Raw genomic sequence first — 27180 nt, forward strand, 5'->3', positions numbered from 1 at the left:
AGTAGAAGGAAAGTATATCAAGCCATCATGCACTAATACTGCCCAATAAATTTGTCCTGCCTTAAGAAACCACAATACTACAACACTGTAAAAGCCATTACCAAAATCACTTATCAATACACCCCATCTTTTAATTACTATGGATAGTCCAGAACCATTACTCGCAAGTCAGCTGAATCTCCACTTTTAAACATTCTATCATGATACAAGAATGGATAAACAAGAATCAGTAATCTTTTAAAGCACAGTGTAAAAATTCACACAACAATCACATTACAATCACAGATTTGTCCCACTACACCAGTGCACGACTGAAAAATCTTAATTTTTCGTATAAACAAATACCTTAAAAGAGCCAATCCTTCATTACTCGAAAGAGTAGCGTATCCAAAAATTTAAGAAATAAAACATTTCTTATAGATCCAGATGAATCAGTTATGTTCCTCAAGTACCATATAACCCCATAGTGAGGTGCTTCACTCTCAAGTTTCCTCATGTGAAGTTTCATTCTCAAGTGGTTATTTCTGCATCCAGTATGATGGCAGGGAAGTGGGAGCTCAGGTAAAGCAAATAGTTGAGTTCTATAAAACAAAAATTGCTGTGTTCCTATTAAACAAATAACAGGCTTTAATTCATTACTCTCTAAGCTTGCAAATAAGGTAAGGTTGGTTGGGCACTTCTGCCTGAGAACTGGGAAGAGAAAATAACTTGGACAGTTAGTGATAACTTCACAAGCAAAGCAACTATAGTTCTTACATTAGTTATATTGTTACACACCCTGAGAAAGCCACATCTCCAGATGATGTGAGGGCTCTAATGCCTCATTGTGACCCAAGGTGAAATTCTGGGGGGTAGGCCAGCAATGGGATCAGTGCCCAAAATAGTCTGTAACCACCCTGAAGGATACAGACTGGCCAGGGTTCCAGCCAATGGCACATAAAGCATTCTCTGTACTCATGGCATCTGGAGAACCAGATAAGTCTACCTCAGCATTTGCCCCTCCTTTCTTCTACCCCTTATCTCCCTCTGAAACGGGCTGGAGAGCGAGCTAAAAGGGGCGGGAAGACTCCCGGCCCTTTTGCAAGGAAGAAACCTGGGATCCTTATGAAAACACAGAATGTGAGGCTGATTCCAAAGTTTGGCTGCAGTACCCTTCTAAGCCACAGAGGGATTGAAGGAAACTGCATGGTGGATAAAGGTGTCTCAGCTATCAAAAATCCTTTTCCAATGATGCCTACACAAAAATCTTCAATTCTGCTAAGTGAGACTATTCTCAGCCAAAACTTGGAAGAGCATAGATGTAAGGACACATCATCTCAGGACGAATTTTGCCCCAAAAAGGAGGCTGCACCTTTCCTTCTGACATCTACAAACTAATGAACTCTGCCCTCTCAACCACAAATGAGACTTCAGTAAATTAGCAAAGCATGTCTTCTACATTCTCCTCCTAAACCACAGATCAGACTGTTGAACTGACCAAGACACTACAAGCAAGCAGCATCCAAAGCAGCTGGGATGACCATCTTGCCTCCAGAGGGCACACTAACAATATGCTCTGAAATAGGTTCAATTAAGGAGCAAAGGTTTCTTCCTTGAGATCATTATCCTCACAAATGAGCCGAAAAAGGATCCTATTAGATTCCCCAAACTATGGTCACAATCAATCAGTCCTCTATGTAGGAATTCCTGAACTGAGAGCTGAAAGTGACTCATAACCACTAGAGCCGTAGTCCACATTGCCACTGACTTTTGTATGACTGGCCTGAGTAAAGGCTACAGACAAATGCTCAGGCATGCCATTATGCATGTGCATATCAGGAGGAATCTTTGACCACCCAGTGTCTAGACAATCACATGCACAAGGCATACCCAGCATTATCATAACGTGGCAAACTGTTGCTTGCAAACTGTCTACACACACACACGATCTACAGATTGTGCATGCGCTAAAAGAGAAAGCAGAATCTATCCCTACTCTTCTCTACTTACCTTGACAGAAATATAAGGGAAGAGTCTTCTCATGTCACAGCACACACACTTGGGTCTGCACTGTTAGAGACCATGTGCTGCTTGCCTAAACTCATGGACACATCCCCTTCAGGATAAGCATGTACAGAGAGACAGAGGCCAGGCCAGGAGAAAGGAACAGAAAAGATTCAGTAGGATGAAGGGCTAAGAAACCTTGGCTCCCACCAAACACCATTTGGCTTTCCTCTGCTGTGAAGGAGACCAGCCAGCACACTTTTTGCATGGCATCAGGGTTGCAGGACCTTCCCAAGTAGGGCACCAAAACTGGTTACAATAATGCTAAGGAGAAAAAGAGGCTACACAACGGCTCATGTCCTTATTTTTTTCTTCACACTTTTTGTTTCCCTCCACTGAAAAAACAACACACCATACATCAAGCTAGAAAGAAATTTCAACTCCAAGTCAGGTATTACAAAAATACTTACACTTGACAATGGGTGAAATAGTGCTGGCTTATAGCAGTTTAATGAGCGATTCCCACTCTTTGCCTACCACCAATTACCAATCTTGCTTTCACAGACCAAGGTTGTCAAAGGAAAAGTAATTTCATGTATACCATAATTCTAACAATATCCAGTCGCATTTCTAAAAGGCATAAATCACTCTTTCAAATATCTTCACCTAGCTTTTAATAATTTATCTTCATCCTCTGTTCCTAACTCCGAGGTCTATTTTTCCCAATTTACAGGTCCAGTCCTGCTCCACTTGTATCTCTTGATTTTCTGACCAAACATTCCTCAACCTTCCCATTACATGGCCACACTATATTAATCAAGATCCATTTTCCCGCTCCTGCAAACATTTCTCCATGCCTCATTCATAGTATGACCTTCCCACTGTGCTTTAGCATGAATGTAAACATCCTATAATACACATTTCCAAAATATCCATACTTCCGTGATTCTGTTTTTTACTGGCTTCTCAAGTCTTGCTTTACAGTTTGGCAAGACTCCAAGGTAACAGAAATGCTCTACTTCTAGGACTTGTCTCTGTACTGCAAGTGTTTTCCACTTTCATCTTTCTAAATTGGTTCTTTGAGTGCATTTGGCCACCAAAAATCCTCCCACTACAAGTAACTGTTCTAACCGATTCAATATTTTGTGGTGCTTTACTGAGTTCACCCCACAAATCACCTGGCCACTCCCCCCGGCTACTTTTTCCTTTGCTACCTTACCATTCACCATGCACTATTTTGCTTATGTTGACTTTCAGTCCTCTCCTAGTCTACTCTTCCACCTGTTAAATGTTTCCAAACCTCCTCTTTAGATTCTACTACTGGACTATTATTTCACCTGCACATATCACTTACCAGGAACCTCTTCCTATTCATCCCCATAACTATTATGACAAAGTTCAGCACTGGTCTTTAATGGACACCAACATATATGTTTCTGATAAACCTGGCAGTGTTCTGAATGTAACTGGTGTTACGGTAAAATGACATCTCTAGATTAAAGTCATTCTGGTTGCTCTTGCCTTTGCAACACCCACCTAATCATTAAAGCACAAACAGGTGCTTCAACTTCGTGTGGTATTTTCCTGTCATTGCATCATTGTAAAGACTACTCCTGTTACTGATCTGTCACATGGTACTGGCAACTATTGTACCAAATTCAACTCCTCAGTCTGTCTCATAATTTGAGAGCATGCTAATGCAGTCTCATTACTGTAATCTGTCGTTTATACATAACAGCGCCTTCTTATTAATTACATTATTGTAGGATCTTTTTCCCCCCCACTTCTGTCCTATTTCCTTTGTCAGATTCCATCTGTGTTAAAATCCAGAGGTTACTCAAAGTATTGTAGAAGAAATAAGTACAGTAGTGGAAATACATATCAACACTGAAATGAATAGTCGAACCAGACCACAACAATTAATTATTCTCCCATGGGGGTAGCCTCAAAATCATGCCATGTTCACAGAACAATTGGTTCATTATTTTATAATTTCTCAACTTTTTCTTTCCTTAAGACAGCAATATTTGCTCTCCACTGTAGATATGAAGAGGCAGTAATTATCTGATCTCTCCTGTGCGCATGGTGAGTTATATTCGTTTGATCGCCAATGACAGTGATGTATATCTGACCTCCACTGTGCCATGAAGTAAAAAGTCAAAAGCTGCTGGAACACAGGAATGATGAAAAGAGAGAATTTTCCATTTTCAATGAACAGTATTCCCCAACCTCTTGGAATTACAAGTACAGTACTAAATTTTCAATCTGGACATGGGTCTGTATTACCAAAAAAAATTATCCAAAAAAGAAATGCTATTGCCAGAATGCATTACCACCAAAAAATTATCCTAAATAGGTGAAAATTCATAGTAAGTGGAACTTCTGATTTTTATTTAATCAATACACTGATATTCAAAAAGGCTGGAATGTGACCAATACAACAAATACCAAAGAGGGGACCAATCAATCCTTTATATTGACACTTCAGACATTCAAACCCAAATGAGTGAAGTAGCAGTCATATTTAAAACCATCAATAAAATTCAACACTGTAATTTCTGTCCCTTGTCATAAGGCAGTTCCACTAGTTTACTCGAGTACTGAGGGGTAGTTTCTACACAATTTCAACCTCTAACAAAAACAAAATTGAAACTTATCAATTAACCAAGATGTGCAAGGTACAAAAGAGGATTGCTTGACAGAATGCATGTAACACATCAGTCATCATTTATCTCTTCTCTTGGACTGCCGTTTTGTCCTGGCGATCGGGATCTGCTACGGTCTCTGGAACAAAAGAGCTGTGCATAAAAATCTTATGTCTAAATCTAAAACTCCCAAGTGAACTAAAACAATTTTATTTTGGCAGAAACAAAAATTTCACAAAGCAATGCCAATTCCCCTACCAATGTTACCAAAAAACCTGAATGCAATATTTTAACTTGATCAAATTGGGGGCAGTATTTGAAAAATTCTCAGAAAAATCAACAAACTCACAAATGACCCAAGACAAATTTTGTTGCAAACGATTTTTCATGAAAATCCATCTCCCTCTATTTTCAAATTCTACTTTTTCAAGAACAATACTACAGTTAAGGTATCAAAATTAGTTAATTTAGTACCAGTATATCAAATTAAACTTTCAAGCAGCCTTATCATCATCATCATATACTACAATTTTCCAATTCACCCAAGTAGTCTAGAGAGAGGCAAACCGAAATAAATAACCCAACCTTTACTAACCCATATGATTTTTTTGAGATATACTTACCCTTTGTCATCATGTGATCGAGAACGTTCCCTTTCTCTTGATTGAGACCTGGATCTAGAACCTCCCCTCGAACGGCTGCGATCTCTTGAGCGTGAGCGTGATCTAGACCTGTCTCTAGAGCGACTTCTTTCTCTTGACCTTGAATGATCCCTAGTCCTACTCCTGGACCTGTCACGAGAGCGAGACCTAGAGCGAGTGTAAGACCTCCTCCGTCTGGGAGAGCGACTTCTACTTCGGGACCTCGAGTACCTATGCACAAAAGGCCGTTAGTACAAACGAAAGATGCCAACTAACGGATTAGTGCAAATCCAATGCCCTGAGTATGAAGGATGCCAGTCTTTGGCTATTACTTCCAACCCTCTCACGATCCTACATGTAAGGGGGTCTGCCATGCACGAAAATAGGGCCTGGATCTTTGGGGTAGGAGGAGAACCGCTTCAGCTCAACCTGGCGTGTATAGGCATGACAAGCGCGTTTTCAGTTACATCCTAAACTCGTTATGGTCTGCCCAATGTACTGTAGTACTAATCAAATTCTAATGAATTCCAAATGACTATAATCTCCATAAAATCTTTTCTACCAATTATTTTATATTCTTACTGGCATCAGGAGACCATAAATCAGATTTGCACAGACACTTCGATGGATATAGCAATTACTTACATGAACTGCCTCTGGCTGAAATGATATAAATAGAAGTAAAGGGGACTAGGAAACTCAGTGAGTAATCTACCTAAATTAAAATAACGATCAATTAAATTTTACATCATTAAGCTTACTGTGCCTCTGTCTAGTCATGTATCTCAGAAGGTTGTCTGAAGGTCTGACGTTCGACCACGTAGGTAGGTAGGGTCATGTAACTGCGGTGTTTAACCTGCGCTGAACGCTCATGTAACTGCGATGTTCAAGTAGAGCACGATAGAGTTCTACGCTGAATGACTGGCAGGCAGTAAGCTTTACAAATGAGGCCATGAAGTTCAAGGAGTGTGGCCAGAAGGAATTCAAGATGGAGTGCGATGATCTCAATTGACAGAGCGACGATCTTACTACTCGTTTGGGAATGGGGATCTCAGCCGTTTTGCCTACAAAATATGAGTGTGTTTAATAGCAATTCCTTCTTTTTGATAATTACAACCCCCTTATCTTTTACTTATTTTCTCTTTTTTTTTTTTTTTCTTTTTTAATGTAGACCACACAAGGCCTTAAGACAGGGCTAAGGCAGATTTAGCATCACAAGAAAGAACTCCTTTGAATGGAAAAAATAAAAAAAAAAAAAAAGTAAAATAAGAGAGGAAAGCAGCTCCCATTTATGACCTACATGAACCCTAGAATGGACTTATTCTGGCCAAACTAACCACTCGACCACCAACCACCCCTCCCAACTACACCAAAAAACTTTGCTTACTGACCTAGTTCAGGACTTTAGGATTCGAGCAATAACCACCAGATGCAGAATCGTCATTTCTTATTTACAAAACAAAAACAATACGCTACCTGGAGTAACGTCGGCTGTACCTATAGCAATCCCTGGCGTAGTGTCCCCTTTCGCCACACTCATAGCATCGGTCCTCTGGATGAAAAGGCCGGCCTCTGCGCGGTGGAGGGCCCCTGAAGCGGCCTCTGCTCTTTCCTGTGGATAGTTCTACACGCACCCGGCGACCGCATATTGTTCTGAAAAATAAATTCGTTGTAAATACTTCGCTGACCTTGAAAACTTCACAGCCTTCTCAAACTAATTCTGTCCTACGGCGTCTTCAGTCCCTAAGTACGTTAAACTTTGTTTTGCATGCGATAACAGATCCTCTAAACCAGGGGTTCTTAACTTTTCAATGATTCCAGACCCCCAATGGATTGTCCAATATGGTCCCATACCCCCTTCACTTCGACTGTCGAAATACATTAAATAAAATAAATACCAATACCCAGAGATCAAGTCTCATACCCCCAAGGGGTATGGATACCCCCGGTTAAGAACCCCTGCTCTAAACATTCCGTAAACCAAAAATGCAGACACTCACCTTCCATCCAGTCCCCTGACGGCGTCTTCAGCATCTCTTACATCTTCAAATTCCACAAAAGCAAAGCCTGGTGGATTTCTGGCCACCCACACATTTCTCAGGGGGCCATACTTTGAAAAAGCTTCCTCTAACTCCTGCTTGGAAGCACCAGAACCCAAGTCTCCAACATAGACTTTGCAGTCTAATGCTGAAGGCATGTTTACAAATACACTCTGAAAAGAAGAGAGAAATACTTCATTTAGACCTGAAGTTAATCACACCACCATTACAATGTTTGCACGTGCAATAAAACGTAAGATATGGATATCTTGAAAATAAGAAACATGATTACCTATTGTTAGTGCTTGGCATCGAGTACAGCCACAAACAATTTTGTTACCATAAGAAGGCAGTGTAGTTCAGTAAGATCAATGAAAAAAATGTTAAACTGTTAACAAGCTACCGCTTTGTGTAAAATCAGAATTACGAAAAAATAATCACTTGTCAATAGCTCCTGTGAGAATATAAAAAAAAAAATCTCAGCCCTATAGGGGTAAAACAACATTAAGTCCTTGCATGACACTGATGCTAAAGAACATAGATGCTAGGATATTTGCTTTTAACTGCAGTATGGTACATGTAATGCATGAAATTATATTTGCTGACATTGGGGATGGAGATCAAAACACTCAGCATCAAGCTTCCTAAAATACTATCTACACATAGCTTGATCTTTCCTTAGATCAGCTTCAATTGTAGATATCCAACCAATCATATATATATATATATATATATATATATATATATATATATATATATATATATATATATATATATATATATATATATATATATATATGTTTAAACCTTCTAAGTTTGTATATTCAAGATATCTGCATTTTTCCCATAAATATAAAATGGGTACCTTTTATAAGGATTACCTTTGGCAAAAGCAGGCCTGGTTGTTGAAGCCTGGTAAGAAAGTAGTTAACCAGTGGTAGATGAGTGACAGGGTGGAGGAGGGACTTACTAAATGTCATTTCCTTTGGCAACAGGGATTAAGATTTCACTCTCATATCGAGGAAAAATATCATAGTTGTGTTAGTTTGTATTTATCCTAATTATAAAAATCAAATCCTAATTATAAAAACCAGAGCCTTGTACGCTGGAGTATCCCTCAGCGTAAACTAGGAACAGTCACTGAAGCTTCATGACAAGGTGGTAGGCAAGTGAGTGACGGGAGTTCCCAACTCACCTGCCAGAAGACAGCACTTTTACTTTGGCGTATGGGACTATGTGTGGGGTTGAGGTGGGACTATGATAAAATGTTCTGGTCTGTATGCCTACGGAAAATATTTATTTGAAATTTTACAAGTCTTTCTACAGAAATACTGTACAAACTAACTTTTGTGGGGGAGACACTTCTCAGACGGGAGGATACTTTCCACCGACGCAAGTTGAATTTATCAGGAAATGTCATGTTTCCGGTCATGATAATGAGCAGGGGTTCATGACTCCTGTACCCTCCCTCTACAATATGGCTTGGGCCCCAAGCCAGCCTGAGTTGTGACTATGCTTTAAATCTAACAACCTCAAAACAAGCTCTGTTCCCCCCCCCCCCCAAAAAAATGGGAGCTAACATCTGGGTCAACTATCAACTGATGGGTTTAAACGATAGCTTTATGACTGCCCTTCCCTTTTTGCAAAAGGGGAGAACACTGAGCTGCACCTTATGAACTGATGCTCAATGATAGAATGCTCCACAGCGAAGCCTGCCTGCCTGCACATTCAGCATTGCTGCTAAGGAGCTTGGATGACTACACAACCCTCCGAGAAGCCACTTTAGTTCCTAAGGAGAAGGTGTCCTAGGACTTGTGGGTGACGTCCCTACGGTAAAATGACAAAAAGGTAGTCAGGGCCACCAGGAACCTATCCTCATTACCTGCAAAACTCTGTAGTGCCTTTGCAAACCTCACAACAGACCAACACCCAACTCTGTTGAGCTCTCACCAGGACAGGATAGTCATCCTCCTCACAGAAATGCATACCCACTTCTCAAAAGCTAGAAAGAATTGGTGTTCTTGGACACTTCCTTATGTCTGTTGATCCTATTAAGTGAGACACTGGCAATCTGGCCTAAGATGTACAGTTCTTCTAGTATAGTTATGTAAGGCTAATGCCAGGCAAAAATGCACTGCATCCAGACACCCCCCGGCAAAACACAATGGTCCAGAATCTTTTGTCAAAAACTGATGGGTTGCCATAACCTCAGGCACACACAAGAACAGGAGGGATTCCCATGCCTCAATGTTAGGCAATATATAAAAGACCTTGTAAAAAAAAAAAATTTTTTTTTTTTTTGCTTGAGTGTCAAGTTCTGGGAGATTTTTGGTTTAATGTAGAATTTTCATAAGGATAGTTGTTATTTACTACTTGGATTTTGTATTCCTGTTTCTGTACCCTGAATGTATTTGCACCCTCCCTGGATGATTAACGCAAATGATGAAAAGTTGATGTATAGATCATATCAGAATTTTAATTCACTACGGTTCACATTTACCAGGTAAAATAACTGTTTATTATACTATATTCCACCACTTGCCTTATGATCATTTCAATGTACAGCCACACTGATGCCCATTTTCAATAAGGCGACAATGTTGTTATAACCATATGTTAAGATCTACAATTTGCTTCGAAATTCTAATGAAATAAAATCAAACCAAGCATATTTCATATTCTGAGATTCTGATAATGACCAAATTGTCACTCAAAAGAAACCTGCCAGAATTACTTTTTAATAAGACGTACTAGGCTGATGTCTGGAGGATGTTTGGCAGTTAACTCCAGTTCCCATAATAGTAGTGGCATTTTAATTATCAATAAACTAACCCATTCTTAACAGATAACCAAAAAAACAGAGCATACAAGACAATTATCTGAAAGCACACAGGCAATAAGCCAGAACTGAGTGTAGATCCCCTGGACTCAAAGGGCTTAGTCTAGTATAACCATTCATAATTTTACTATTGTCCGACCTACAAGGGGTTAACACCACCACACCAGAGCAGAATACTGTACTGTACTGCTCTTTCATGTTAAAAATAATTAGGCAAGGTATATATGCATTAAGTGAATCATTTCACCAAATGCAACAGTATGACAAGTGATGTACAATACATGTGACATATGATATACTTATGTGAAAGTGTCAGTCATTCTGCTGAATACTGGTGCGTGTACAGGTATTTAAACCAGTAATTTTACCAAATACTAAATCCATTATTTATAATTATCCTACACTTAATGTCTGAGTGCTGTATTACTGTCAAGGTTTCCTGTTTTACAACCTAAGTAGTGGCATGTACACACTAATAAAAAACTATGGTATTCTTCTAATAGGCTATTGAAAATTTTCAGAGCACAGACAAGACTAAAGCTGGATATCAGATGTTTAAAATTACTTATGTCAGCATTCAAGATATCATTATGCTTTACTAACTAATGATCACTTATGGGGAACCAGTTATATTTGAATGCATTCTGATTATTTTTGTTGTCCTTTTAATGAATGACTTTCATCGCCAATGATACAATCTTTGGGTCAAGGGAATGTAAAAGGATACGCAAAAAGTATAACACTCGGTTATAGGGTCACTCATAATCATTAGATATAGCCCAGGGAACATTTGTGCCAGATGGTTATTTAGTAGTTTCAAATTCCCATAAAAAATACCCAATTGGTAACGTAATTTGTATTTTTCCTAGGTATAAAAGCTGTAGCCTTTCAAATATGGAGGAGGAGCTAATCAAGGGGTCAGGGCTGCTATGCTATAGGCATAGTAGGCATTTCAAATGAATATGATCTAACCAGATTTACCTTAACATAATCTAACCTCAGTCGCTGTGCCTTAACCTGGCTGCCTGGACAGGCCCCTCCCCCACAAGTCAGTCGTAAACCATTACAGTACTCGGCATTCTACCCACTGTGGGAAAAACTTTACTTTAGTTGCGCTGCCTGATTCCTGCCAGTCACCAACCGAGACATGTTTCTCATACATAGACATAACCTTTCTTATAATGCCAGGTCCTCACCTAACCAGATCTTACCCACCTAACCTAAATTAGGGCGACGTGCCCTGACCTGGCCAGGGGGCCGGAACCCCACCCAAAGGCCGTAACCTGTCCTGGTCGGCGACTGACGGGAATCAGGCCACGCAAGTAAAATAAAGTTTTACCACTAACCTTTCCTAGAATGCTGTATCCTAACCTAACCAAACCTTAACTTCCTAATCTGACATAGGGCACCATGCCCTGACCTGGCTAATCCCCCCCCCCAACAAAAGTAACCCTATTAAGTCTCGTGTCAGTTGATTCCCCAAAGGCAGCAAATTAACCCAGGTGGAACATTAATAACTATGAGGGGAAAAGGAAAAACCCTATCACGCATTTATTTTAAAACCCGACAAACTTTTATTATTTACGTGGAACTGCTCCTATGAAAATAAATTCCAGATGCTATGCCAAAAAGCCTCCGGGATACGTTTACCTCCATCTAGATTGGAGGAAGCCAATCTAGAAAAAATGTAACACTGGCAGAAGAGAAGTGGGGAGGCAGACGTAGTTTTCCTCCAACATGAAAAGCTACAGTTTGTATACCTAGGAAAAACAATTTGGTAATTCTATATACTAGCTCCGCATCTGTTTTTACCTTCTCAACTGGTTTTTTCTTCACTTTCAGGGGTTCTGATACTGGCGGTGCATCTGCTTGTTGTCAGCCAAATGGAATGTCCCTTCGCCGTGTTTAGTACTGGCCCGGGGGGGGAGGGGTTACCCATACGTTAAGTTATTACACTTGCCAAATGGGATACGAACCGTTCGAAACAGACGTAGCCGTGCCCTATCTTGTGAAGAGCGTGTACGGAAACCCCTTGTTGGTTGGACTTCTGGGGTTAATTACAAGTTAATTAGACTCAAGTGCCAAAAATGAAAGGTAAATTCATAATTAGCAACCAAAAAATGTAGAAAAAGTAAAGTTATAGTGCCGTCGGCGACGCGGAGCTACCCTGTAGTTCTACCAAACAATTTTTAAAATTTGGTATTTGTAAGTTTGGGTTGTTTCGGCTGTAAGCACAAGTACGTGCAATATGGGCCCCGAGTTACGTGCAGCCCCTTGGAAAAGTACATAAAACAAAATTATTTGTCCCTGTTGAGAAAGAAATTATTGCATTTCCTAAAGGCTAACGAGACGGTTATTACGGGGAGACACAGGCCTACTGGTCTAACCCTCCTTCACCTAGCCTACACTAACACAGGGCGGTGCCTTCTACCAAACGTGGGGTTATTGAGGAAAACTGTAATCCTGTAATTAACAGGTGTCCATACACTTGGCTAGTCTGGGATACTAAGCAAATTACAAAAAACGGACCTAATGAATATCCTAGGGGGGATAAAAGTCAACATACAGTACATGGGGTCACCAATAAAAGTTAAAATATTGTTAAATGTCGGTACCTTGGGGGTGCCTCCCTTACGCTATGCAGGCCGCTAGTCGGTACCTTGGGGTGGAGTCTCTCCCTTACGATACGGACGACACTAGAACTGCAGGAGGATTTTAAAATAACGGCAGAGGCCTCTGCGAAAAAAAGCTGTTGTAAATGACGGAAAAAACGGCCTGCCTCAAAACCGGGTGGATAAGCCTTTTCCCAAGCGCAACGTGCTGGAACGCCTGTCACGCTGCCATCTTGGCTACTTAACACCGACAGGCAAATTCACAAAACGCAACAATTTACACGAATAAACTCACGTTAAACGTACAAATTGGCAAACTTGACAGACACAAATCAGCATGCACTGTGACTGCGCACCATTCAGGACCCGGGGTGTGGGTGGACCGGACCCGAAATCACCCCCTCATCAGCCAACATGGCGCCGAAAATGCCAGCCTCCCTCGCCGGGTCCACCGAAATAAGTTTGCCCGTACACAGCGGAATACCGACGGAAATTCTACACTAATTACCACTACAACAAGGCAGGGGTGTTCGCCCTTCAATTCTAAACTATATTTGCAGATAAATTAATATCCTTACCCGTGAAGGAGCTCGTTCTCGCAGCCAGTCAACTACGTGTCAGTCCCTGCAACTCACTAGACTCGGAGCCTACGGTAAATTCTAAATTCTTGCCCCGCCGCTGCTGCTCCCCCCCGCGCTCTTCTTCTTCTCTCGTTTGACGGCTTGACTTCAGGACGCGTCAGCGTTCAGGCTGGCATTTCGTGTCGTATTTTTTGTATTTTAGGGATGGTTTGCCCAGTTTTATTGTTTTAAATGCACACAGATTCATCAAAGCTAGTCCAAAATTGATTCTAACTTGTAAATAAGGCTTCTGCATAACAGGGTCCTTGCGGGAAAGAGGAAAACTAAACATTTAAGTACAGATACAACGACCGAATTGTATATCTACCTACGATTAAAAAAAATAAAGATAGGCAAAGTAGTGACTTTGGTAAAAACAACGTTTTAAAATAATAGTCAATACCAGTCCCTTGCATATAACTTAAAGTAATTACTGAAAGTTTCATCCCATTGTACATTACCCAGGTCATTTATTCAAATAGTTTGTTAAAGATAATGTTAAGCTGCTGTTTCTACTGCAATTATCTAAATTTTTATTCACACTTATATGAAGGATAGTGGAAAAAATCATCTTGTTAGGCTGTGAGGCCTCGCAAAGGGTCTTCCTGAAATTCAGCCTCAGCACCGGCCAAAACTGTTCCTTTATTATTATTATTATTATTATTATTATTATTATTATTATTATTATTATTATTATTATTATTATTATTATTATTACTAAAGTAAATAAACAGACCACTGAATCATTTCCAGATTCCCATAGTTCGCCCTCACTAGTTTTCTGTGAATTTTCTTACTTTTGTACTTGAATATTTAGTCCTGTCTTTTACGTGTAGTCTATAGTATTATCTATGGCAAGTAGCCATCTGAAAGAAAAATATTGATTTACAATATACAGATCGTTCTCTCTGATACAGATTAAGAGTTTTCCTGGAAGATTAGAAGAACAAGGTAACTTTTAATATGCATATTACACAATCAGCCAGTCAGCCATTAGAAATATTAAAAAGCCATGTAAATTTTGAAAAACAAGGTTTTTTTTGGCAGAAATTATAATGGTTTACTAAAGCGGATATTTCGGTATTTCAAATGACAGATAGGCCTCGAGTTTGTGTACAGCAATTCCTGAGAGGTTAGGAATCCTGCTCAATTGTTGTTTAAAACAAAACATAAACAAGAATGGTCTTGGTAGTATACAGTAATATATGCTTTAATGTATGCTTTCTTCTCAAGTGAGCAAAGACATTTTTTTACATTTCACAGGCTATAAAAATTCTTGTGAAAACAGACGTGTTCATACAAAAAAAATAACGTTGCCTTATCGGCGGCAAATATTTGCTATAACGTAAACAACTTTTTTTTTTCTAGTACTCTAAATGGGACAGCTTCAAGATGCAGACACTTGAAATTATCTGTCATAAGACTTTGTTAATCAAACTTCTACTTAACATTTGCATGTTTTCTTCTTTAAAACTTCTTTCGAATTTTTTTTTTATCTTATGTTGTCGTTGACGGCACAACATCTGTCCTCTTTTCCCATCTCATTTTCTCTTAATTAGTGACCTTCTCCTGTCTGCCTCTTCTGTTCATGCACATTGCCGATGATTCGACTTTCCTTGTGGATACACTCGATCTCAAATTACCATTTCTCTGGGCATGAAAGTTAGCTGAATTGGGATCCGGTAAAATTGTCAGATTCAATAGGCCTACCTCTGTCTCCTCCCTCATCCTTCCCTCTATTTTTAATAAAAGTTCATTTGAACCTCTCAACCTCTCACTTCAGATAAGATTTTGCGTGCTTGAAAAGATCTCAGAGTTCATATTGCGAAAACTTTATCTCAAAAATGTCTAGTGCTTAGATACCGCAAGTTATTTTCTTTAAACTGCTGAACCATTACGTAAGAGTTTTTCATTCCTCTTTGAAACACTGCTCTTTTATTTGAAGTGCTTTACATTTGTCTGCTCCCGTTGATGGGACTGAATCTGCAGCAATGCATTTGACCAGCGATGCAACTCCGGTATTTCTAGACCGTGTCTAACTCGACCTCCTCTCACGATAACCTACCAGCTCCATCACAAAGCTGCTCACGCTCTCTTCTTTCTGTAGTTCCAATTTCAGTCATTTCCGTTGAGCTCAAGGAGAAAGTTTGTCCTCTCTTCATAGGACACATATGGCCTCGCTCACACTGTGGGATTACGGTAGCCCTCTGATCTTCCCTCCTATTACCAAACTGGATTTTTTCGTTTTTTTTTTCCTGTAATAAGCCCAACCTTTCTCCCTCTCGTTTCCTCTGTAGCTCACTGGAACTGAACGATGTTCGTCTGGTTCCTGTGTGCATGTCTACCTGGCGTAAGCGTTTCAAAATTTCTACTTCTGCCGAAAAAAAATGCCGTAGGGGCCATAATTATGGGCCAAAGCTCTACAAAGATCACGGGAAAAAGATTAAACATATGCTTGCAAGTACAGCAAGGTGGTTTGGTGGCTCAGGTGAGACAGCTAAGTCACGTCGAACACGTTTCACCTGAATGGGAAGCAAAACGACATATGCTGCTTCTAAATTTATTTATATCTTTACTGTACATGTTACTTTGCTCTTCGTATAGATACAAAGTAAACCACGTCTTTCGTCCGTTCTTAAACCATTGTATTGTAAAACAACGCTTTACAAAACAGTGTGCGAAGCGATGTGGGTACAAAACAATTAGACTGTGGCGTTTGTGTAATCAGTATAATTGGGTAATTGAGATAAGATATAATCCCCAATACCCTACTCAGCAACGAGTATTATGATTACGATAATGATTATATACGTCCTTTTCTTTATCACGCCGAATGACTTGAACAACCATTGCAAAATGCTTAAATAATATCGCATTGGAAATAAGACCTGTAAAGGAAATCTCCAAATGCTCCCTAACAACTCTTACTAAACTTCGTTGTCTAGTCATTATATGCTTCATTTGCCTAACATTAACAAGCAAGTGGATAGAGCATAGAGTTAATAATAAATAGATCGACTATTTCGAACGGGACATCACCAAGGGGATCATGACAAAATACACTCGGCATAAATGATAGCGTCCGGCAATTTGTGGTTTTGGTCATGATTACCTGATCGACTCACTTGACCCGGGTAAGTTTATTATTCCTTCTGTTAACTCCAGTGGATGCTTGTAGGCACCACGTTAGCTCTTATGTTCTGACATGCCCGTGTTGCTCAAGAATTTCAGCTCTGTTGATGAGAATAATTCGGCTGGCCGATTTATTATTTGTCACGTTCGTTGAGCCAGATAAAATCAAACGCTTTATGGAATAGGTTTCGAGGTAGTGTTTCAGGACGGGGGTCATGCAAGACGATTGATTGAAAATGCTAAATTTCACGCTATACACTCCAGCATATATGGCTCCTCTTTTTCAAGGAAAGTAAGTTAGTCTGTAATTCACGGTGGATTTGAGTTGCTGCAAACGCTACCTTATACGATAAATGAATTCTAAATTACACGAAGGAGCAAATTTGCGATTCAAAATAAATGGAGGCAGACGCACAATAAGTATTCTGTAAATATAACAAGAGAGAAATTTCACCCCCAAAAATTAAGCATTTTGAAACAAAAACATGTACAGAATCTGGAAGTAGTTCAGTGATTTCTTATCTTTTTACGTGCTTAAAACTAAATAAGCAATCTAAAATGATAAGATGAAAAACATTTCATCTTGATCTTTATGAGACCACGCAGAGGGCAAAAGACTAGGGTTAATGGGTGAGTCTAGCAACTAGACCAAACTTGAAATTAGTGGTAAGGAACAGAACGACCATTATAAATCGTAACATACTGTATTCGTGATGGGAACTACCAACTCTTTCCTTCCTGTGGACTCTCTTTGTGCTGTAATGCAGTTAACTATGATAACCAGCTGACCAAGCGCAGGAACCAGTAGGCCTACCAGTACTAGGGCAGCTTAATGTAAAATAACAGCAGCTTAGACAATAATGACACATTCATGGATTTACAATGGCTCCTTCATAACATGCATTTTTTAAAAACCTCGAATAAGTGTCTTGTTCATAGATCTACGACAGTAGCGCCTTTCATAACATGCATTTTTATTTAACCTTGAGTAAGCGTACATCCTGCACTTACGTGTTACCCAGTTTCTCAGGGGGAGTTTCTGTCACTAAAATAGGTTTCAGTTTTAAGACACCCAGCATATTGCAGGGCTACAGTGTTAAATGTTTTATAAATTACGATCTAATAAGTATTACCTCTCAGTCTGTCCCTTATACTTACTCTCGTAGGTATAAATTGCACAAAAGAACCCAATGAAACCATGCTCAACTGGTATTATGTTACTTCGTCCTGAAAACATAAAAAGCACAAAAAAAGTTTGAGAGGTTGGATAACAAACTGGGGTCATACTTAACACACACACACACGGAGTACAGACCCGTTAGTGTTCAAAAGAAAGTTTTTACCTACAATATTCTTAATCTGAAACTCTCTGAAAGTGGATTAAAGCTTTTGCATTTTCAAGTGTGCATTTGTGCTTTACATTTCTGCATCAACAATCTTTTAAATGTTTCGCAGTCGAGTGATCAAGTCAAATGCAACCTTTAACACCATGGAGAAACCAGTAACTATAGTTTCATTTCTAAATCGTTGTAACGGGGTACATTTCAACAAATCTATTGTACGCACTCCTCACCAGTATCTATTATTGACCAACGCTTCTCTTCCAGCCATAATAAATGTTGCCATGCTGAAGATACAATTACTTTTCCTTCAAGATTAAACTAATCATCTATTTCCTTATGACGCATTTGTGGAACTGGCACCCTGCCAACCACCTGTGCAAGGCTATCATCACGACCAAGATTACAAACTCATTCACCTTGGTGTGACTCGAAGAGGTTTCACTTGTCGAGCTTGGATGTCTGGATGGCACATAAGTCACTGCTCTTGCATTTTAAAAATGTCCAAAGTTTGAACAAATTAGACCGATCAGAACTATAAATTCCCTTTTTGGTCGGTATTTTTAGAATGATTACTTGAAAACATGAGTCACATAGACACATCACCCACTCTTTCATACACATCCAGACATGGCGATTTACTCGACCTAATTTTAATGAAAATCCTTCAACCAAGTAAAGTTGCAATGTGTGACAGTCACCGGAAAACCTTCCTTCATGCATGCCAATTCACCGACATGCTAAGCGCCTTCCCTTGTGCATGCTTGCATAACAGTCCACCTTTGTATTAAGTATGACAAAGATACCTTCAACCGTGTCTGTTGCGATAATGTAATGGACACCCTGATGGAACAAGATGGACGCACTGTCTCCCGAACATTAACAATATTTTTACATGTTGGTCTACCTTTACCCGAGTTTGACAAAATTCCTTCCATCAGTGTACAATTGTAGGGTGAAATACATCAAAAGATGACTCTTGGGAAAAAATAAATCCCCTGACTTTGAAGGGATGGAATCAAAACTAAAATACAATATATTGGCAATTCTAAGCGTTAAATTTCCAAACATACAGTTTCATCCAACTTGGCAGGCATCTGGAGATTAATCATAGAACATTATGTGATATTCATATTTTATTTTAGTCCATACACATTCAAAACTGCTGGAATGTGACCAATACCACACATATCAAAGAAACAAATTCTTAACACATATTACAACCACTCAAAATCTAGAGAGTCAGAGGACTGTCTAAAACTAATACAATTAAACACTAAATAATTTGCTCTGTTTTACCAAAGGGCACTTCTAGTTTGATGTACTGCATTGAAGTACTGTCAAGACAAGATTTCGATCTACATCACAAAAATAAAAGGCTTAACCTAAGACATGCAAGGTACAAAAGAGGGCTCCTAAACATATTGCATGAAACATCAGTCATCATTTATCTCTTCCTTGGGACTGCCATTCTGTGCCGGTGATCGAGATCTGCTACGGTCTCTGCAATATGAGAAAAAAGTTTAAAATGCAACATAAACCTTGTGGTTACATCTCATCCATGGCATAATTCAACATTCAATATTTATATATAATCTGATTACTACTCAGTGAAATCCTTAACAAGTCAAAACTCTGAACCTAAGCAACATACAAGCCACTACATACAATCAACCAGGCATTTCATAAATTTAACTTTATAGTAAATAGAAATTAAAACTGTACAAAAAATTGAAACTTATGACAAAATTTCAGGTGCGTTTTGTTTTAGAAGATTAATGGGGGGAAAAGCTAAGATTGTACCACTGGCCTAACAATTTGCAAACGAATCTTTACAAGTACTTACCCTTTTTCATCATGTGATCGTGAACGGTCACGTTCTCTTGACTGTGACCGAGATCTGGAACCACCTCTAGAACGGCTGCGATCTCTGGAACGTGAGCGTGACCTGGATCTGTCTCTGGAACGGCTTCTGTCTCTTGATCTTGAACGATCCCTAGTCCTACTCCTGGACCGGTCACGTGAGCGTGATCTTGAACGGGTGTAAGATCTCCTCCGTCTGGGAGAGCGACTTCTACTTCGGGACCTCGAGTACCTATGCACAAAGAACTGTTAGTATACGGGAAAGATGTTGACTATAAGATTAGTGCAAATCCAATTCCCTGAGTATGGAGGATGCCAGTCTGTGTTTAACTTCCAATCCCTTCACGATCCTACATGTAAGGGGGGTCTGCCATGCACGAAAATAGGGCCTGGATTTTTGGGGTGGGAGGAGGGCCGCTTCAGATGAACCTGGCGTGTATAGGCATGACAAGCACGTTTTCAGTACATCCCACTCGTTATGGTCTGCCCTATGTACCTGCTATTAATGTTCACTTAAATATAACATTGCTTTATTCCAATGGAATACTCTTCAAAAATACTAAATTTGATTTTCTTTTTAAAAAGTAAGCATACTGACATAAGGAGACCATAAATCAGATTTGCACAGACACTTCAATGGATATTCTCATTCATCAATTACTTACATGAACTGCCTCTGGCTGAAATGATATAAATAGAAGTAAAGGGGACTAGGAAACTCAGTGAGTAATCTACCTAAATTAAAATAACGATCAATTAAATTTTACATCATTAAGCTTACTGTGCCTCTGTCTAGAGTCATGTATCTCAGAAGGTTGTCTGAAGGTCTGACGTTCGACCACGTAGGTAGTAGGGTCATGTAACTGCGGTGTTTAACCTGCGCTGAACGCTCATGTAACTGCGATGTTCAAGTAGAGCACGATAGAGTTCTACGCTGAATGACTGGCAGGCAGTAAGCTTTACAAATGAGGCCATGAAGTTCAAGGAGTGTGGCCAGAAGGAATTCAAGATGGAGTGCGATGATCTCAATTGACAGAGCGACGATCTTACTACTCGTTTGGGAATGGGGATCTCAGCCGTTTTGCCTACAAAATATGAGTGTGTTTAATAGCAATTCCTTCTTTTTGATATTTACAACCCCCTTATCTTTTACTTATTTTCTCTTTTTTTTCTTTTTTTTTTTTTATGTAGACCACACAAGGCCTTAAGACAGGGCTAAGGCAGATTAAGCATCACAAGAAAGAAACTCCTTTGAATGGAAAAATAAAACAAAAAACAAAACAAAAAAGAAGAAAGCATCTCCCATTTAAGACCTACATGAAACCTAAGTATGGGCTTATACTAAACCAACCACTCAACCACCCACCCACCAACCCTCCCAACTACAGTACCCCAAAAAAAGATTGCTTACTGACCAAGCTCAGGACTTTAGGATTCGTGCAATAACGACCAGATGCAGAATCACGGTTTCTCTCATAAAAAAGGAAAAAAAGTTACACTACCTGGAGTGACGTCGGCTGTACCTATAGCAATCCCTGGCATAGTGCCCTCTTTCACCACATTCGTAACATCTGTCCTCCGGATGAAAAGGGCGACCTCTACGAGGGGGAGGACCTCTAAAACGCCCTCTGCTTTTACCTGTGGATAGTTCTACACGCACCCTGCGACCGCATATTGTTCTGAAAAATAACAGAAGACGTGTAAACAAACAGCAATAAAATACTGGAAAACGTATAAACAAACAGCAATAAAGTACTGGAAAACGTGTAAACAAACAGCAATAAAATACTGGAAAAAGTGTAAACAAACAGCAATAAAACGTGTAAACAAACAGCAATAAAATACTGGAAAACGTGTAAACAAACAGCAATAAAATACTGGAGTGTTACTCATACATACAACTACCATACAAATCATATTAAAAAATCCTTCCCCTTGATTCTATACCATTAACAAGAATTTTCCTACAAAAAACCATGTAAATACTAAAGGGAAATTATGAACAAATCTTGGAGCTCTTGAAACTGCTTACTTGTATCTCTCAACCATATTAATAAAAACCAGCACTATTGCCAAGTTGGCAACAAATACCTTTTCAATGTTAAAAAGAAATAAGACTTACCTGCCATCTAGTCCTCTGACAGCGTCTTCCGCATCTCTCACATCCTCAAATTCGACGAAGGCAAAACCAGGTGGATTTCTGGCGACCCATACATTTCTAAGAGGACCGTAAAATGAAAAGGTTTCCTCTAACTCCTGTTTGGATGCACCAGAACCTAAGTCCCCAACATAGACTTTGCAGTCTAATGCTGAAGGCATGTTTACAACACACCCTGAAAAAGAGAATAAGGGAATGTTAAATCATACCGCTTTAACTTTACCTGGTATACTATTCTTGACCAAATCACTTGAGAACTAAAACTACTCTCCATATTTATACAAATTAAACAACTTATCTTTAAGAGCATCTTGACTCATGGAACAATCACAATTTTGGGTCTTGAATGGGTATACAATTTTTTTTTCCCCAAAAAACTTAGTAAAACAAATGCCACAAATGGCAACTTTCTTTTTTTTTTATACTGTACTGAATGGTTTTATAAGCAAATCAATGACACTGTTTCATACAGAAAAGCATTACAAAAGGTAACTTAAGTAAATGCTTTCATCCTCCAATAAGTTATCTTTGTGCACTGACAGAAACATTCAATATCACTTTCAAGTGCATGTCGCTTCTTTATTGTATCATTTGGCTCTTCAATTATGTTGTCAACAGATAGAGAGCAAAATTCAGTACACACTTTCAAAATCACCAATCAAGTGAGCTACACCAACTGATGTACTCAGGCTTCTGCTTCTCTTGGTTTATATAAAAAACTTAATTTTTGCTTCATCTCTCTATCCTGAATGGTTTTATCTTATAAAACAATAAAAAAAAATATTTAAAACTGATTGAGGTTTTGGGCTTCAACCTTTATTTGGGATGACTGACTTACATGGATATTAAGCTTCAAAAACCTAGTACAAACAGAATTTGGAACATCAGATACTGCTAAACAAATTCTTTGGCCAAGCATCTCCAAAACGCAACACAAAGTGATAAAATATTTGGTACACTTTCAAGTACTGTTTTTGAGTCAAATTCATGGAAAAAACATAATCCTATTTCAAAAGTTCAGACTGCACTGAGAACCCTATACATTACTTCATCAACATAAATCATTTGACACCAACTTTTCCCTCTATAAGGTTAGACTAAACGCCACTTAATTGTTACCACAATAACACTAAGGAAATCAACTATGAGCCTAATGTGTACCTGGAACGTAAATCTTTAGGCGTAATTTTACTTTCCTATTTACCAAATGAGATGAACTGTAATGTAATTTTCCTAAAAAGTAATTTGAATATAAAACATAAACACATACACTTACAACTCTTTAGCCTATATCATCACTGCTTCAACCATTGGCTGACCTAGCTTAAAATAGGCTATACACTTGGGTATGTACATATCGTAACTGGATTTTATCAACATTTCTTTCATACTTTCCTAGATGAAACCATAACTGTAGCTCGAATGGAATATAGAATTTAGGCCAAAGCCCAAGCACTGGGACCTATGAGGTCATTCAGTGCTGAAACGGAAATCAACAATAAAAGGTTTGAAAGGTGCAACAGAAGGAAAACCTCGCAGCTGCACTAGGAATCAATTGTTAGGAGAGGGTGGAAAGATGCAAGAAAGAGAATATGAAAGGAAGTACAGTAAAAGGAACAAAAGGGGTAGCAGCTAAGGGCTGAGGGCATGCTGCAAAGAACCTCAAGTTATGCCTACAGTGCACCACATGAGCAGCACTGACGGCACTAACCCCTTACGGAGACTGTAGTTGGAGAGAAAAGTCACATTAAGGTATCTGCATAAACTCTACTGGGTTATGTGATGTGGGGGGTGTAATGCTAGTTTGGGGAGAGAAGACCTCCCAGGTCAAGATCTTGGTGCCCTTGGTTAGGTTAGATTATGAGGTTCCTAGTGATTTTTTTTTTTTTTAGGGGACTGGGATTCTGTTTCTATTTTCCCTTTAAACTCAATCATTTATTGGGATAATGTTCATTTCCAGCCTTAATATCCCATCAAGTACCCAGTACTCTGTACCATCAAGTACTCCAGTCCAGGTCATCTCAGCCATAGGTCATTACATCCAAACCAACATTTATGGTATTTACCATTATGTTTATTGTATTTACCATCATTATTTTATGTTTTCAGTACATCCTCAAGGGGCTGTTACCAAGCACAGTGCCTATTTTGCTCATATAAGTGCTTACGGCCTGAGGTTTGGAAACTTTACAACGAATGACTCCTGGCTGAAATCTCGCTAATTCTATACATTAGCTCCGTGCCATTTTTACCTTTTCAACTGGTTTTTTTCTACACTTTTAGGGCTTCTGATACTGGCGGTGCATCTGTTTGTTGTGGGCCAAATGGAATGTCCCTTCGCCGTATTTAGTACTGGCCCGGGGGGGGGGGTACCCATACGTTAACAAGTTATTGCACTTGCCGGACGGAATATGAACCGTTCGAAACAGACGTAGCCGTGCTCTGTCTTGTGAAGATCGCACATGGAAACCCCTTGTTGGATGGACTTCAGGGGTTTATTACAGGTTAATTACACTCGAGTACCAAAAATTAAAGGTAAATTCATAATTAGCAACCAAAAAAACTGTAGAAAAAGATAAGTTAGAAGGCAGTCGCTGTCACGGAGCTACTATATAGTTCTACCGGAGTTCGGACTGGAAACGAACTTGTACCATTTCTTGAGCAATGTGGGAGATGCATACCATAGGTAAAAATGAAGACTACTACCGCACCCTTCTGGTTCGCTATTAGCCTACTTAGTACCAGCCCCTTGGGGATGAGCGCTGCCTAAAAACAATAAAGACTATAAATATCAAACACAAGCAAGAGGGATAAACAGAAACACAAGCAAGAGGGATGGGTAATTTTTCGGAAGACTCCAGCCAGCCATTTCCAAAGGTGCCAGCTAGCCATTTTTGCATGAAAAACCATTTTGGATTTTTCATGCAAAAATGGCCAGGAAATAAGGTAGTAAAGAACCTAAAAATCCCAACCTAACGTAAACTAGGGGTGTTTACTGGTTACAATTTTGCCGTATTAGTTATGGAGGGGGCTGGTATTGTCTTACCTTACAAGTCCTTATTTTCTCTGCTATTAGGCATTTGCGAAGGTTATGTATTGAGAAGAAATTTTTTGTTTTGATGTGATTTACCCAAGAAAAATATAAATTATAAAGCGGGAGGTGGCTGGAGTCTAACGAAAAATAACCGAGGGATGTAAATATGGTCGCAGATAGTCGGGAACCAGGATATGGTAGTGGTCATCCGTTTCACCATAGGCTATTCAGTATTCGAAACAAACGAGGTAAAACTAACCTAGCCCTATCTCAACTTAAGTATACAATATTTTTGGCAGGCTGGGCCGGGAATAAAGGCAAATCAATGACGTTTCCAACAGGGATAGCCCAAATCTTGTTATTGCCTTAGAATTAGCGACTCATTTGCGTCTTCTAGACTCCCTACAGGTAAAAGCAGACTGAAATATCGTAAGGAATAACCCAAAATGACAGCAGCCTAAAAGGGCCTAGTCTAACCGTGAACCCCTGCCTCGGTGTACTACCCGAATCCTATCTTTTAAAAATTGAATAAATATCTCACATAAAACCCTCTACAGCAAAAGGTTACACTGACTTTCAACATATAATTGCGTGATCTCTAGACAGGACTACTAATTTCCCAACATGGCGACGAGAAACTCCTTCACCGGGTTCATAGTCACAGGGAACCACGGAAATTTCTGTTTTGGCAGCCTTCTACACTTATCTACGTCGCCTGGATAATTAACGTACTATTATTCTACCATTCTTACCTGTAAAGGAGCTCCTTATTGTTCCGTATCACTCAAAATACATCATATTTTGCGAAGACCTTCACCGCGAGCGTTGTTGTTTGAGAAACATTGACATAGCCTCGGTAGCAGAACTTTTCCGATGGTTCTTTTTCATTATTATTGCTTTCGGGTGAAAAATAATTATAAATACATGTTAAAATATTATATAACAATAATATATCACAACAGTTACATAAATTCTGCTTTATTTTGCCAATATATAAGCATTTGGCGAGAAGGTAATTACGTAATAAGAGGCCCTCGTTATGACGCTGAGTGCTTTAATTTGTTGTCAAGATTACATTGTATTGCTTTCGGGCGAAAAATAATTATAAATACAAGTAACAATATTATTGAACAATAATATACCACAGAGGTGACTTCAATTCTGCTTTATCTTGCCAATAAATAAGCATTTGACGAGAAAGTAATTATGTAATACGCGGAATGCACTATGACGCTGACTGCTATAATTTGTTGTGAAGAAAAACATCCGGGGAAAATGATACGTAATGGTCTGTCAGTTGAATTGAAGTAACAAGGAGTGCAACGACATGTCATGCTAAGAGCATTCACATTATTGCATCATATTTTCTGTCACGTGTGGTTGAATACGTTACTAAACGTAGAAATGACTTTATTCTACAAGCCTCGTCTCCGGGTTTCTTTTTCGCTGCAAAATAAATTACGATTAGTTTGCCATGTTCATCAATGATTGTATCTAGACATAATGCTTGTAACGTAAATGTAAATGATTCGTTCTACAATGAACAGCTTACAATTATACGGCGTGGATTCACAAAATTCGTCTTATCTGTTACGTAAAAACTGTTGCCACGAGCGTAAACAACTGTATGTGTTTTACAGATTACAGTACATTGAACTGATTTGAAATGTTTGATTTCTTTTTGTTGACTCGTACTGTTTCGTACTGTACTGTATATAGAAATGAGAACATGAAATAAGAGGAAGCCTAAAAAAAAAAAACACGAATGAGGGTTGGTGTAAAATTGATGTCCCAACATGCAATATGTTGCTTTTATTGATGTTAAAAACTGCGAGACCAAATGAAAGGCGATTTTATTTTCCCACTTTATTTGAAACTGTAGGGCTTTCGTTGAGAGAGAGAGAGAGAGAGAGAGAGAGAGAGAGAGAGAGAGAGAGAGAGAGAGAGAGAGAGATAAATTGCAGATTTTTCCGATAATAATAATAATAATAATAATAATAATAATAATAATAATAATAATAATAATAATAATAATAATAATAAAATAGGAAAAATGAACATGATGACACGACGATGATAATGAAAATAAAAAGATAGTTACGATGAAGACATTAGCATGTTAATGCTCACGGAGATAACACTTATTTTCTTATTTTATTTTTCCTCCGTGCGTTTCTTTATATGAAGTTGGATCAACCAAACATTATCCTGTCGTAACAAGGGTTTTGCTTTTATTACTAATGTAACCACATCTTAAAAATGTGGTCATTGTAT

General features: G+C 39.0%; 2 protein-coding genes across 17 annotated transcripts; both read right to left on the reverse strand.

Moving 5' to 3' along the window:
* Nucleotides 1-4359: 4359 nt before the first annotated feature.
* Nucleotides 4360-13476, reverse strand: LOC136845161 (serine/arginine-rich splicing factor 7-like). Of its 16 annotated transcripts, none has more exons than XR_010855094.1 (6): nucleotides 13338-13476; nucleotides 7270-7481; nucleotides 6767-6922; nucleotides 6031-6333; nucleotides 5252-5500; nucleotides 4360-4767 (listed from the first exon to the last, which is right to left on the reverse strand). XR_010855094.1 is itself a non-coding variant. In XM_067115122.1 (5 exons), the coding sequence occupies exons 2-5, from the start codon at nucleotides 7464-7466 to the stop codon at nucleotides 4701-4703; spliced, it is 588 nt and encodes a 195-aa protein (XP_066971223.1). In that variant the 5' UTR covers nucleotides 7467-7481; nucleotides 13338-13476; the 3' UTR covers nucleotides 4360-4700. The 16 variants fall into 16 exon arrangements, 10 of the variants coding, with proteins under 10 accessions (XP_066971223.1, XP_066971216.1, XP_066971221.1 ...); XR_010855092.1 differs by having other exon boundaries at nucleotides 5252-5419; nucleotides 6746-6922; XR_010855091.1 differs by having other exon boundaries at nucleotides 6746-6922.
* Nucleotides 13477-18969: 5493 nt separating this feature from the next.
* On the reverse strand, nucleotides 18970-25789 carry LOC136845165 (serine/arginine-rich splicing factor 7-like). The gene is made up of 5 exons (XM_067115127.1): nucleotides 25659-25789; nucleotides 21837-22047; nucleotides 21217-21393; nucleotides 19698-19946; nucleotides 18970-19354 (listed from the first exon to the last, which is right to left on the reverse strand). Exons 2-5 carry the CDS (start codon nucleotides 22031-22033, stop codon nucleotides 19288-19290), a joined length of 690 nt encoding a protein of 229 aa, XP_066971228.1. The 5' UTR covers nucleotides 22034-22047; nucleotides 25659-25789; the 3' UTR covers nucleotides 18970-19287.
* Between the last annotated feature and the right edge of the window lie 1391 nt (nucleotides 25790-27180).

The sequence above is a fragment of the Macrobrachium rosenbergii genome, chromosome 13 (genome assembly GCF_040412425.1).
Source record: "Macrobrachium rosenbergii isolate ZJJX-2024 chromosome 13, ASM4041242v1, whole genome shotgun sequence".
Taxonomy (NCBI): Eukaryota; Metazoa; Arthropoda; class Malacostraca; order Decapoda; family Palaemonidae; genus Macrobrachium; species Macrobrachium rosenbergii.